The 12,940-nt window shown below is 33.1% G+C and overlaps 2 protein-coding genes and 1 pseudogene across 2 annotated transcripts; 1 reads left to right on the forward strand and 2 right to left on the reverse strand.

The window, feature by feature from the left end:
- Positions 1–453: 453 nt before the first annotated feature.
- LOC120211671 (thaumatin-like protein 1) lies at positions 454–3,597 on the forward strand. The gene is given in 3 exon segments (XM_039210168.1): positions 454–506; positions 2,902–3,239; positions 3,242–3,597. Coding segments are annotated over 3 exon segments (726 nt in total). The 3' UTR covers positions 3,577–3,597.
- A 1,784-nt stretch (positions 3,598–5,381) lies between these two features.
- Positions 5,382–9,043, reverse strand: LOC120211696 (suppressor protein SRP40-like). Its single transcript, XM_039210188.1, has 9 exons — positions 8,814–9,043; positions 8,127–8,355; positions 7,900–8,023; positions 7,259–7,347; positions 7,114–7,156; positions 6,674–6,730; positions 6,496–6,592; positions 5,749–5,843; positions 5,382–5,674 (listed from the first exon to the last, which is right to left on the reverse strand). Exons 1-9 carry the CDS (start codon positions 8,977–8,979, stop codon positions 5,579–5,581), a joined length of 996 nt encoding a protein of 331 aa, XP_039066119.1. The 5' UTR covers positions 8,980–9,043; the 3' UTR covers positions 5,382–5,578.
- Positions 9,044–9,331: 288 nt separating this feature from the next.
- LOC120211682 lies at positions 9,332–9,989 on the reverse strand (annotated as a pseudogene).
- Between the last annotated feature and the right edge of the window lie 2,951 nt (positions 9,990–12,940).

Here is a 12,940-nt window from a genome sequence, read left to right on the forward strand (position 1 = left end):
TTTGAATTATTTTATTTTATTGTTGGTTATTTACTATTTGGTATTTATCATGTTATTTTACACTTATTTTACTAGTTTGGACAATACCTTGATTTTAGAGTATTAAAGAATGTTCTAGAAATTTCAATGTAATCCCCTAGATCTAATCGTAACGTATAAGTTGGGTATAGGGATTACATTTTTACTCCCATTATTATAGTATTTTATAGTAAAAATCCACTTGCCTCCCGTTGTTTCTTTCTTCATATATATGTCTCTGTCTTGTTACTTCAGAGTGTATCGATCTCTTTCTTGACAACTTGTTTTTTTCTTCATATGATAACTCAGTTATGGTCGATGTCTTGTTACTTTAGAGTGTATCGATCTCTTTCGTGACGGCTTTTCTCCACCTAGGATCTTTTGTAGCTTCTTCCATTGTTTTAGGAATGCAAACACTACCCATCTTTTTAGTAGATGCTCATAAAGAGGTTTCAAGTTTTCATATGCAGGAAACCGTTGATTGGATGGTTTGTATATTTTCTCTCACATTTTCTTTGAGCAATAGACATATCAGTAGTATCAATAAAAGAAACAAAATTTTCATATAGAAATAATTCCTTACTAAGTTGTTCGTTACCTTCCAAACTCTAAGGAGAAGTTGGACTAAGGTCAAGTTCTAGAAAAAATTTTAGGTTGTAAAATTGTTTTAGAAATGAGTTTTTCCCTCTTTTTGTTGACACTGGGTTCTTTTTTTTTTTATTTCTTAAAAGTGGGTTTTGGATTTTTAAGTAGATTGAACCTTGGTTGTAATATAAGTATTGGTTCAGATACAATAGGTGAAAGAAGTTGCAATGCTGATTCGAGTGAAGGTGCAACATGTGATATAGCATCAATGAAGGAAGATGTTGAACATTATTAAGAAATTAAAATTTTGTTACGCCTTCCCTTGAATTTCAGTTTTATGATAGTAAGGGTTGTTTTTGAAAAAGGAAACATCATGGAGACATAAGAACTGTCGGTGGTAGGAGAGTAACATTTGTGGCCTTTCATATATGAAGAATAATCCAAAAAAACATTATGTAGATTTAAGACCTTGTTTCAATCTTAACCGTTGATTAATATGAACATAACCAAAGACTTCTAATGGAAGAGTTATAGAAATTGGTTTAAAATAAGAGAAATTATTTAGAAAGACGTTCCTTGGGATATTAAGGTTTAAAGGCGTGGTAGACATCCTATTGATAAATTAAATAGTAGTAAGAATGACATTTGTCCAAAAATATTCTGGAACATTGGTAGAGAATGATAAAGATCGAGTTAAATTTTAAAATATTTATTTTTTGTTTAGTTATTCCATTTTGCTGGGTAAATCAACAAAAAAGGTAATGTGAACTCTCTTTTTCGTGAAGGTAAGACTCAAGAGTTTTGATAAAGTATTCTCCCACTATTCGTTTGAAGGATTTGTATTTTACTCTTAAATTGAGCCTCGGTCACACTATGAAATCTCTTAAAAATTCTTTAAGTCTTTGATTTTTCTTTCAAAGTAGTAATAGTTCGAGAATAATCATCAATTTTAATTTTAGTAATTGTTTTAATAGTTCATTAGTAGTGTATGTATTGTCATGACTAAGAAAGATTATGAAGTACATATACTACATTGTCATCACTTCACACTGATAAAAAAGTTTAAATGACTGTTTTATGATCAATTGATAATATCAATGATCATGATTTGATTTTTCAAACACCAATGAAAATATAGAAATGTACTTAAACTTAGTAACCCCATGAGTAATTTACCAAATATATAATTCCATATTGAATTATTAGCATGCTGTTCTATAAAAGGTTAAGCATTACTCATTTTTTTTGGGGAAAGTACACAAATGGTCACCTAACTATAGAATAATGCTTTATTGAGTCTGCCGACTATTAAAAGTTATAAAATGATCTTCTGACTATACAAAGTTATTTTGTCGAGTCCCTCGACTATTAAAAGTTACAAAACGATCACTGACTATTCATTATGTTCCAAACTCATTGTGTTTTGTTAAAAATTGATGGCAGTATGAGTTGGATGTTAATCACTGACTGAAATGTGATAAAATATGATCTCATAATCTAAAACGACTATCAATCTTAGTCATCATGTTAACATTTAACTCAGACTACAATTTTTTTTAACAGAAAAAAGACGAGTTTGAAATATAATGAATAGTTGAGTAATCATTTTATAACTTTTAATAGTTAAGCGACTAAATAAAGCAACTCCCGGAGGATCATGTTTTAACTTTAATAGTTGAGTAACTCAACAAAGCAATATCTTAATCCAATTTATTTCATTCACACTATCAAAATTCAAATCTAAAATATTGTTTAAAAATTTAATATCTTAATGAACCAATAAATTATTGTTATCCTTAATTAACTGCCCTTAATAAATAAGGAAATCCAACATGCAAATCTAAATAAATTAGCTGTTAATATTTATTGTGTTTGGAGGGACATTAACTGAAAAGGTAATACATCATTGTTCAATAGTCAATACTGATATGGGGATGCAAATTAAATATAATTAGCAGTCATTTAATTTTAGATCCAATTTAGGCCTATATAAACCACCATTTGTTCTCCAATGGAATAATCAAAAAACAACTTTAAAGCCAAAACAAAAACAAAAACCCAAAAAATTGTAATGGAAGCTCAAGCTATCTTCTCAATTTCCCTGGCCATTTTCTTCTTCTATGGTAAATAACTTCACTTCTTTTCATGTGTTTTCAATTTCGGATGGACCAAAGGGTTAAAGGCCGTCGTTTTACTAAAATACACCTGCCTTTAAAATTTTATAAATTCGTCTTTCAGAATAAAATTATGCACTTGTTCCTGCTGATGAGTATTATTTTGTTGTTGTTGTTGCGGCAGGGTTCATTCAGCTACATTTACATTTACAAACAACTGCCCTTATACAGTTTGGCCAGGAACTCTAACAGGCGGTGGTGGTGCTCAATTATCCTCGACCGGTTTCGAGTTAGCCACGAAAGCTTCATCAACCTTAAACGTTCCGGCCCCATGGTCCGGTCGCTTTTGGGGTCGAACTCAATGCGGAGAAACAGCCGGTAAGTTCCAGTGCACCACCGCGGACTGTGGATCCGGTCAGATTACTTGCAACGGCGCTGGTGGAATCCCACCAGCGTCGCTGATAGAATTAACCCTCGCGGCGAACGGCGGGCAAGATTTTTACGATGTCAGCCTCGTCGACGGCTTAACTTGCCTCTTTCGATCACCCCACAAGGTGGATCAGCAGGTTGCAAGACCACGAGTTGCCCTGCAAATGTGAATGCAGTTTGTCTCCCGGAATTGCAGGTTAAGGGATCGGACGGTAGTGTTGTGGCGTGCAAGAGTGCGTGTTTGGCCTTTAATCAACCGCAATATTGCTGCACCGGCGCTTATAGCTCGCCGGATAAGTGCGTTCCGACAATGTATTCAAAGTTCTTTAAGGGACAATGCCCTCTGGCTTATAGTTACGCTTTTGATGATAAGAGTAGTACATTTACATGCAGCGGTGGAGCTAATTATCTAATAACTTTCTGCCCTTGAAGTGCTTCAGCTATTTATTTCTCATAAATTTTGAATATACAAATTAATGTCATGAATCTTGATTACTAATAAAATCCTCATCTTGTTATTTTCTTTTCGTTTTACTTATTAATTATTAAACAAGTTTTGTTATTTGTGTTATGTACAAAATTATTATATGTAAACGCTAAAATATAAATAAAGTTATGTTCAAAATTATTATATGTACAAATTTTAACTATTGTTTCTAAAATAATTAAATTATAATGGCATTTTTTAAAACTTAGTGATTAAAAAATATATAAAAGTAACTTTAACATTCTAAAGTCGGTCAATTACAAAATAGGACTAGTGTGTTATATTGGATCACTAAAACGATCGTTATTTTAAAATTTCTCCTTTCTCATAGTTAAAATATAATAAATCATTGTTTAATACCAAAACATTAATGTCCATAAAAATCATAAATATTCTTACGAATATCAGAGTTTCGTTATACATATTATAAATCAAAATAAGTTCAAAATATAAATAAAGTTACATACGAAACACACAGGTTCTATAGATATACATGTCCACTAAATTACTCGTATATTGTACTATGATATAGATGTTGTAAATCCTACAGTATCGGAGTTCCACGAGCAATTATGATTTACTAACTTGCAAACCGAAACATCCGAAAGTTGAGCTTTACAAGCTCAATAGTCTACTATTGATCTAATATAAGAAATGAGCAATAAGTATAGATATGTTTCATTAACCCAAGAGACATTATACTTATGGTTAATCAATTAGAAATTGTTCAAAACTAATAAGCTCATGATTATCATAGTGTGGAGGACTCCATTGCAGAAGACTGCCCGATAGAGGATACTTGCCGGAAGATTTCTTGTATGAGAGTATGATCGAGGGTTAATCATATTTCACGGAGATTCTTGTTGTAGCTACATAGCCTTATTTGATATCCAACTATGTATGGTGTAAGGTAAGTGATCGGATATTTGTGATTTTACTTAATACTACGTGGACCGAGTTAGCACTATGTGAAAAGTCGTATGAGGGTGTTTGAGACCATGTGGTCCGGAAACCATACCTCTCTAATGTTTGAGGCTATGTAGACCAAATAATGTTCTGATCTAATGCCTAATGCTATGTGGACTGGGCATTGCATTGATTATTGGTCTAATGTTACGTGGTCTAGATCCTATGATCCATCTACTTTTATGTTGTGCTGTGTAATATTCCTGATAGTAATGATGCATGATATGTTGTTATTATGTGATGTATGCTTAGATGATCTAAGTCCGTTTTACCATAAATCCGTGTCTTTACTTTTATCACATGTTTATATAATTAACTGCATGAATCATCATAGTGTAGTTGTGTGTTACTAAATTTGTCGAACTCAGCGTTCGAATGTTTTCATTCGCATGAAACTAGATTAAATAGTAACGAGGAGATTTATCAGAGAAATATTCCAGCATCGAGCCTTATTCAAAGAATTGTATCCATCAAGTGGCCTTAGTGGTTAAATAAAATGTGTTTTTCTCCCTATAGATCCTAGGTTCGAGCAACTGCGTCTGCAGGATGTGTGTGTATTGTGAATAGTTAAAAAAAATTCTGAACAAATACTATCTTATAATCCCTCCAGATTATTCAAAAAAAAAATAGCCTTAAACTTTAGATCATACACCAAAACACTCAACCATGCATAGGAATAAATTTTCCTCTACAAAATCTTAGTTGATATTAACAAACTAACTTCCCATCTGCATTGACACTTTCTTATTAATTTTTTTCACAAGTAATATCAAACAAATTAAAACAATTAAAGTGTCACAAATTTTCTTTTTCAATATGGTAAAAGTTTCCTATGCATTATCAAATACATTCATCAACAACAAATAATGGACCTAACAAAACTAAATACTAAAAAAAGGACTTCTCATGGTAGTGATATGATCTAAAAATTGGAAACTTTTACATTCTTTTTGTGGGAAAGTGTTAAATGAGTGCTCGATTAGAAGGGAGATCCTACCGGAGCTGTGAGACCGAGATGCCGCATTATCTTTAATCGGCGAGTTCCTTCACCAGATTTCAATGGAGCTCTAGTACCCTACAAAAACCATGTTATCAAACCATTAGCAGTAGTTCAAGGTAAGTTGGCTAAGAATTTGAGTGGCGACTCACATTAGGTCGAATCGTTGACTTGTCTTCCTTCTTATTACCTACTTGTTTCACTGAACTACTACCAGTTTTGCTTGCTATAGATGAAGCACGTTTACCTGCTCAAGATAAAGCAACGGCTGAAAGACTGAAAAGTGTTCTCTCTCAAGTAAAATCAATGGAATTCAAAAGCGTAAAAGGCTTAAGTATAACCTGAATGCATAAAGAAAATGTCTCTTTCAAGAAACTAAAGAAATCTCAGAGTGATAAGAAGGCAATAAAACGTAATCAATATTTACTGTCGAGGAAGGTGAGAACATATTAGGGTGAATCTTTGCAGCTTCATAAGAACTGGTTACAGCAAACGCCATAAGCACTTAACAGGAGATCTTCTAAACATAAAAGTAATGAGGGCTGCAGCCCAAACCACAGATGCTATCAAGTTTCTAGCTATAATTGAAGAATAGCGTGGTACAACAAGAATTGGACAGCCTAAGTGCTTAATGCCAACGCAACTAAACAAATAACTTACAGCTGCAACTAACTTAGAACTAGAGAGTATTCATCAAAAAATAAGTATGATTCAGATTTAGAAGACACGAAGAGGTTGATCTACAATAAGTATAGGAGATAATGAGAATGAAGCATTGATGAACTATCTATCCTCAACTTTCGAATTATGTGTCTTCCTCAGTCCAACTTATTTCTTTTCTGTTTTTCAAGTATGTAAGAAGGTTAAAAGTGTAACACAAAGATAAATGCAACACATACCAGATTTTTGGTCTTGCTGAGCAGATTGAGTGAAAGAATAAAGGCTTCCAGGCAACTGCCTACACGATTTTATATGTTTCTTCCTCTGTACTATTGCCTGCAATTAGGCAGGAATTAAGTTGCAGAAAAAATTAAGTAATGGAAAGAAATGGCACATTTCATGGAAATCATCAAGTACTTGTTTCAAAGCATCTTGGAAATTTTCCATTGAATTGCAGCTCCTTTCTTCAAAGTACTGGCAAAAAGGGGGAAATAGTTAAAAGTAGACATCATACAACCTATGTTTTGATATGCTGAAAAAAATACTTGATTAAAGATAACTTTAAGTTCCCGTAGATTTATATCATAAAACCATCATTTTCTGTAATCATTTTCAGTTGCAACCAGCAAAACCAGCAAAAAACTCCCATCCACATTGCACAGACAAAGGAGAGGAGGGATTCCCCTTCAAAGCCTACTTCAAATGAATATCACAAAGTGGAAAGAACGAACAAAATAAAAGAAGGAACAGAAGCAAACTCTTTCTATAGAAAGTTTTAAGGTGCGATAACATGTATAGACTATATCGATAATCAATCTTGATTATTTTAGCATTGCTAGAAAAAAGTTTGTACTTACATCCTCAAGCATTGAAAGATCTCTTTCTGAATTAACCCACAAACTGAAAAGAATTAGCTAATATTAAGATCATAATCAAGTAGAAGAACAAAATTTTCGGAGTTATAAGACAACAGCTTGATTAGCTTACGAAAGGAAACTATACCTGTTCTGTTTCCCGTAAAACTTAACTAGAACACGTTCCTCAGTTTGTTGGATTCTTGAATCAGCAAAAATGGACCCTTCGCCGATGATCTGTAAATGTCAATATCTTTTCAAGAACATTTCTGAAGGGAATGAAAACTTGTTCTGTGCTGAAAGAGTTAATAATCCTCCTCTAATAAGCTCATTTTGGAAGAGAACAAGAAGTTTCAAGTCAAAAGGGAAACCATAAAACGGATTAAAGTAAGTTTTCTTAGGCTAGAAATGTTCGTTATTGGTTGAACCTTTAAAAGACTAAACCTGCTTTACTTTTTCCATATACAAAGTTTCTTTCATAGTTAATCAAACCTTTAGCTTCTATATCGAATGCCACTGGCATTGGGCGCAAGAATTTCAACACGGTCTGCGGAAAATTAGGAATAGGATTGAATGAAATACCTACACGATTCCAACAAAATTCTTTTATTTTCTAGGTATAGAACATAGCTGACTTGATGTTATATGACTATCTGATAGTCAAAAGGAGAGAGGATTATCAGTGAAATACATGCAGATTGACAGCCAGAAAGCAAAAAAAAATCAACAGAAATGAAAGACAACCAAAATCAATTATTTTGAAACAACATGAAAGTAACAGTATCCTACTTCAGCAGGCCACCACACTTTGCAAGCTGTTTTGGCCCATACAGCATTTCCCGGAGTAATGCAAACACCATTGCTTCCTCTAACTTGCAGCTTCTTCACATCACCGTTTTGTTCCACAACTTTCCTATTTCAATGGAAAAAAGAAAGATCAAGAAAGTTCTTGAGTAAACAATGTATATAACATAAGTGCACAACCTTATGAAAACTGGACATAGCATTATACATACTGGCTGACTCTGCCACTGCATGGATCACTAGCTTTATCCAGAGCAACTGGTTCAGCTTCTAGCGTCCAAAATTCATAGAAATTCAACATGGATTCTGGTCTTTTATCACAGAATTTGCTGCAACTAACCGAGCTCTGCAATTTTTTCCTTCCATCCTTTTTATCATCAAAATTAGTTAAGGTCGCACTGTAAGCTTCATCTCTATCATAGGGGCATTCTTGTAAGGAACCTGTGCAAAATATTGCCAAGATTTAAGGTATAGTTCACCAAAATGCTTTCCTTTATTGATAACACATAACAATCTCTCTATATTGGTACCAGAGATTCAAAGAAAGTGATAACAGAATAAATGAATAACAACATACAACGCGCTTAAAAAGAACTTCAGAACTTCACAAATTATGTTCCTATTAAGTTACACATAATTATCCATATAAATTAAGAACATGATGCAATACAGAATTATTCATGATGGAATATGGATGCACTAAAATCTGCAGCCTTCAACATTTCTCCTGAAATAGCATCCAACATATCGATTTGGAGTCATTTGCAGCTTTAAGGAACAATTCTCTCTGTAAGCAAGACTGATTGTTCTTCTTTTTCCAGCAACATATAAAGATACCCAATTACACCAAAAAGAAGAAAAACTAGTAGAATACGCGTAAGAGAGAGGAATTGAAATACCTGGAGCTGATGAGGAAGCAGGTGAAGAAGAAGAAGAAGAAGAAGAAGAAGAAGAAGAAGAAGAAGAGCGTTTATCCATAGGTTCAGCTTTTCTGGGCAGCTTAGTAAACCTCGGAACATCATCAAATTGATTCAATTCCTTAATCTTTTGCTTCTTCTTTGCCATTGGTGTTGACAATTAACCCGTATGTTAGAGAAATAAAGGGGAAATGGTTTCCAAGAGGAACCCTAGATTTAAAAAGAGAAAAAGGGCATTGAATTATCTGATCTGTAGAGTCTTGAAGTCAATCCTTTACCAGTAATTACGTGAGGATTTCGACTGAAATGGTCCACCTTTGGTGCCTTTATTTTTTCTCTTTTCTTACCCAATGCTTTAACAGTTTCAGAAGTGATTAAAAGAGAGTAAATCAGTATTTAAATAACTGTGATATTATTGATGGTTTAGAAAATTTGATATATATTATCTTATAATACTGATAAAAATAAACAGTTTCGGAAACTTCCTAGTACAAAAACAAGATTTTATTACAATGACAAAGATGGCAGAACCTTACGAAGGACAGAATGTAATATTGTAAGCAGTTGCCCCACTACATTTGTAGATTGGGGGATCGGTGGTGTCTCCCGGATATGTATGTGCCAATGGACAAAGCTGCTTGAAGTTTTCCGAGCATTCATTAGGCTGGCAACCCTGTCCTGCGAAGCTTCCTGTGATTTAGGATCTTTCAATGCAACGCATGGACCATTGCATCCCACATACACTCCTTTTTTGTTTATATCCGCCAAGGATGAAGGACATACATCTATTATATTCCTAGTGCAGGCGACTAGGGGGCACGGTAATTGAGGAATATCACCGGTGGTTTCGCTGGTGGAGATTGACAATCCTCTGAGTTAGACCTGCAGTCCCCGGTATTGCAAGTGAAGTTTACCATGAAATAATCCCACAAGCACCTCGTCTGTAACCAAAGGCTACCGGTCTAAGGATCCGGCATTGAGAATATTTCCAATGTGCCCGGTGCTCTCTCTGAATCGTCATCGCCGATAGAAGGATTGGACGATAGCCACACCGAGTATGAGCATTCGTTGTCGAAGTTGAAGGTTAAATCAGATGCCACAAATCTACCTGAAATAACTACCAGGAAGGCAAAAAGTGAAAATTGCTTTACTGGCCATTGAAGCTTTAACTTCAGATTTCAAGTGGATAATGTAATAAACAATAATGGTTTTTGGAATGGGGATTATTATACAAAAGAGCTATTTATTTTTGGTAAGAACAAAGGATGGATAATTTGCTGGTCAATAAAAATGATTCATACTTTATTTGTAGATTTCTATTAAAAGGATACCATATGTGAAAGGAGAAAATCTTTAGCATTAATTAACGTTTGACCACCTGTTTAAGATAGCTCTTAATATGTATCAAACCTAAAGTTAATACCAAAAACTATATTTTACCTTTTTATTTTAGAGAAAACTTAAATTGAAACGATTAAGAATTTTGGAGTAAAAAAATAAAATAAAAACGATATTAATATAAAATAAGATATGCTCAAGAGATGAAATTTAATGTGGTCCAATCTTGTCCACCTCCACAAATGAGAAGAATATTAATCATATATAGAGATCACAAAAGTACAAATACATTATTACATGTACCTTAAAATTCAATATCTATACCGAAACCTAGAGTATACCAAATCACTACCTCAATATCCCTACAAAACTATCTGTGCAATATAAACTTCTCAAAGTTGCAGAGACTACAAAAAGACTACATCTCTCCAAAATAATTCTCTCATAATTCTAAAGGTCGAGACATACTCTCTATTTATAGAATCAAATACTTGGTCACAAGAAACCTAATTCCATAAGATTTCTTGTCCAAAATAAGCATTTACTTATTAAATAAACTGAATTACCAACTAATCTTCAACCACTAAAATTTCAAAAAAAATCCAACTTAAATACCAATTAGAATTTGAGTTATATCCAACAATCTTTCCCTTGACACAAATTCCATTAAAAATTTTATCTTCGAATCTTCAACAATTTCAATTCTTACGTAAGTTAAAATATTCATTGAAACTCCATTGTTAAGTTTTCATCAACTTAAATTCTTACGTAATATCCGTTGAAGTACTATTAGATCAATTGAGAATTTTCCACTGCAATTAAAAACTCATTGCAACAAATCTCCTTTTGCATGTCTTCAATATCACTATCAAAATATGCAACAATAAATTCTTTTGAAACTTCATAACTCGAACTGTGTCTTTAATCTCTTGGCCGGGAATCCTCGGTTCCTTTTATCCATTCTTGAACCGCACACTTTGAACCAATAAATCTTCCCACTCGGCATAGTTAATCTGAAGCAACACACGACAGCAGCGCTTCTAGGTTTTCTAGCAAGTGATGAGAAATAACAATCCACAGTGCCTTGCATTAACCAGAAAATTTCTTTGTCCTTTCACATTAGTTAGGGAGCCATTCATCATGTGACATGTGCATAAAAGACCAGAGTTTATCATCATCTAACAATCTACGTCAAATATCAAAAGCAAGCGGGCATCGATGGAGAACATGAGTTATATCTTCCACCTAGTGTGACATGTAACATGTTTTGATTGAAGTGGGAATACAAAGAGGTATGTCAGCAACAATTTTGATATGGGTAACCTAAACTTAAGCCGATTAGGCCCAAACTCAAACAAACACATGCCTACCTAAAACAATCCAAATTAAAGCATGCTCGAGTATGAACTCATGAATCTGAATGATCCATTTATCCCAGTCAAATCCAACCTTATAAACGCCATTCTCATTATCTTTAAAATCACTCTCCACTTTTCCTACTTCCACAATACCATTTAGATACTCTCATAGTTGGATACTTCCTACTAATTTGGTAAGATACCATATGTATAGTACTGATAAAAAAAGCACCAAATGGTAAAAACCTTCTTTTGAACTTATCTTAGACCCAACATAATAATCATAAATCATCATATATCACCCAACTATTTTGATCCATATCAAAACATGCTTCAAACGTACAACGATCACATTTGATTCATTAAGATCATTAAGCATACTTATCGATTGAATATCAATCAACATTTTATCTTGTAGTATGCATGATCTCATGCCAAACTCACCTTGTTAGTCATGGATTGATGCTTGGTCACATTCTTACAATTTTGACAATATAACATTCATAATCTTCAAAGATCACATCACACAAAGTCGTACTTAACATAGTTTGTAATATTCAAAATTTTGGACTGGTAATTAAAAAGTAAATTTCAAAAGTATGGGGATCAAAGTGTAAATTTGTAAAAGTCCAAGGATTAAAATATAAATTTTCAAAAGTTATATTTTGGGTCTGTAATTGAGTAGTTCAACCCAATAATATAATTTTAGTGGGTTTTAGATTTTTGATTTGAAGTTGGTATAAAAGTTTATTAAGCGATAGAGTCCAATAAAATATTCGGATAATCGGATTGAATCGGAAGCTTACAAAATTTGAAGGAAAGAATTTTTGAGGTTAGAAAAATTATATTGATATTTTTAGTTAGTATAATTTGATGTGAATTAGTGGAATTTGGAGGAATTTCCATGTTAAAGTGGGATAGTTAAATTTAATGACTAAATTGAATTTTTGGAAAATTGGAAGGGTGAAGATGGAAATTGATAAATGAGATTTTTATATTTATTTAACAATATTAAAATGGAGATAAAAGGATGGCATGGTGGTAAAAATTAGGATTCATTAAGGGTAATTTTGACTTTTAGGCTAAAATGAATTTTTAATTGGGTTTTTAAGATAAATTAAGAGATATTTGTATGGAAAACTCAAGAATTCTCCTTTCATCTTCTCCATTCTGCTGTTACTCCATAGCCAAGGTGAGCAAAGTTTTTCTTTTTCATTTTTGATCCATTTTAGTGAGAATTCGGACTAGAGTGTGAAATAAGAAAATGTTCTACACTTAATTCTCTACAAATTGGTATAGATATTTCATTATTTCATGCTTAAATGGTGAAGTGGGTATTTATGGTGGTTGAAGAGAAAGTTGAATTTGATTTAGATAAGGTTGTAATCTAACTTTAGGAGTGTTATGGAAGTA

The sequence above is a fragment of the Hibiscus syriacus genome, unplaced genomic scaffold (genome assembly GCF_006381635.1).
Source record: "Hibiscus syriacus cultivar Baekdansim isolate YM2019G1 unplaced genomic scaffold, ASM638163v2 tig00109980_pilon, whole genome shotgun sequence".
Lineage (NCBI taxonomy): Eukaryota > Viridiplantae > Streptophyta > Magnoliopsida > Malvales > Malvaceae > Hibiscus > Hibiscus syriacus.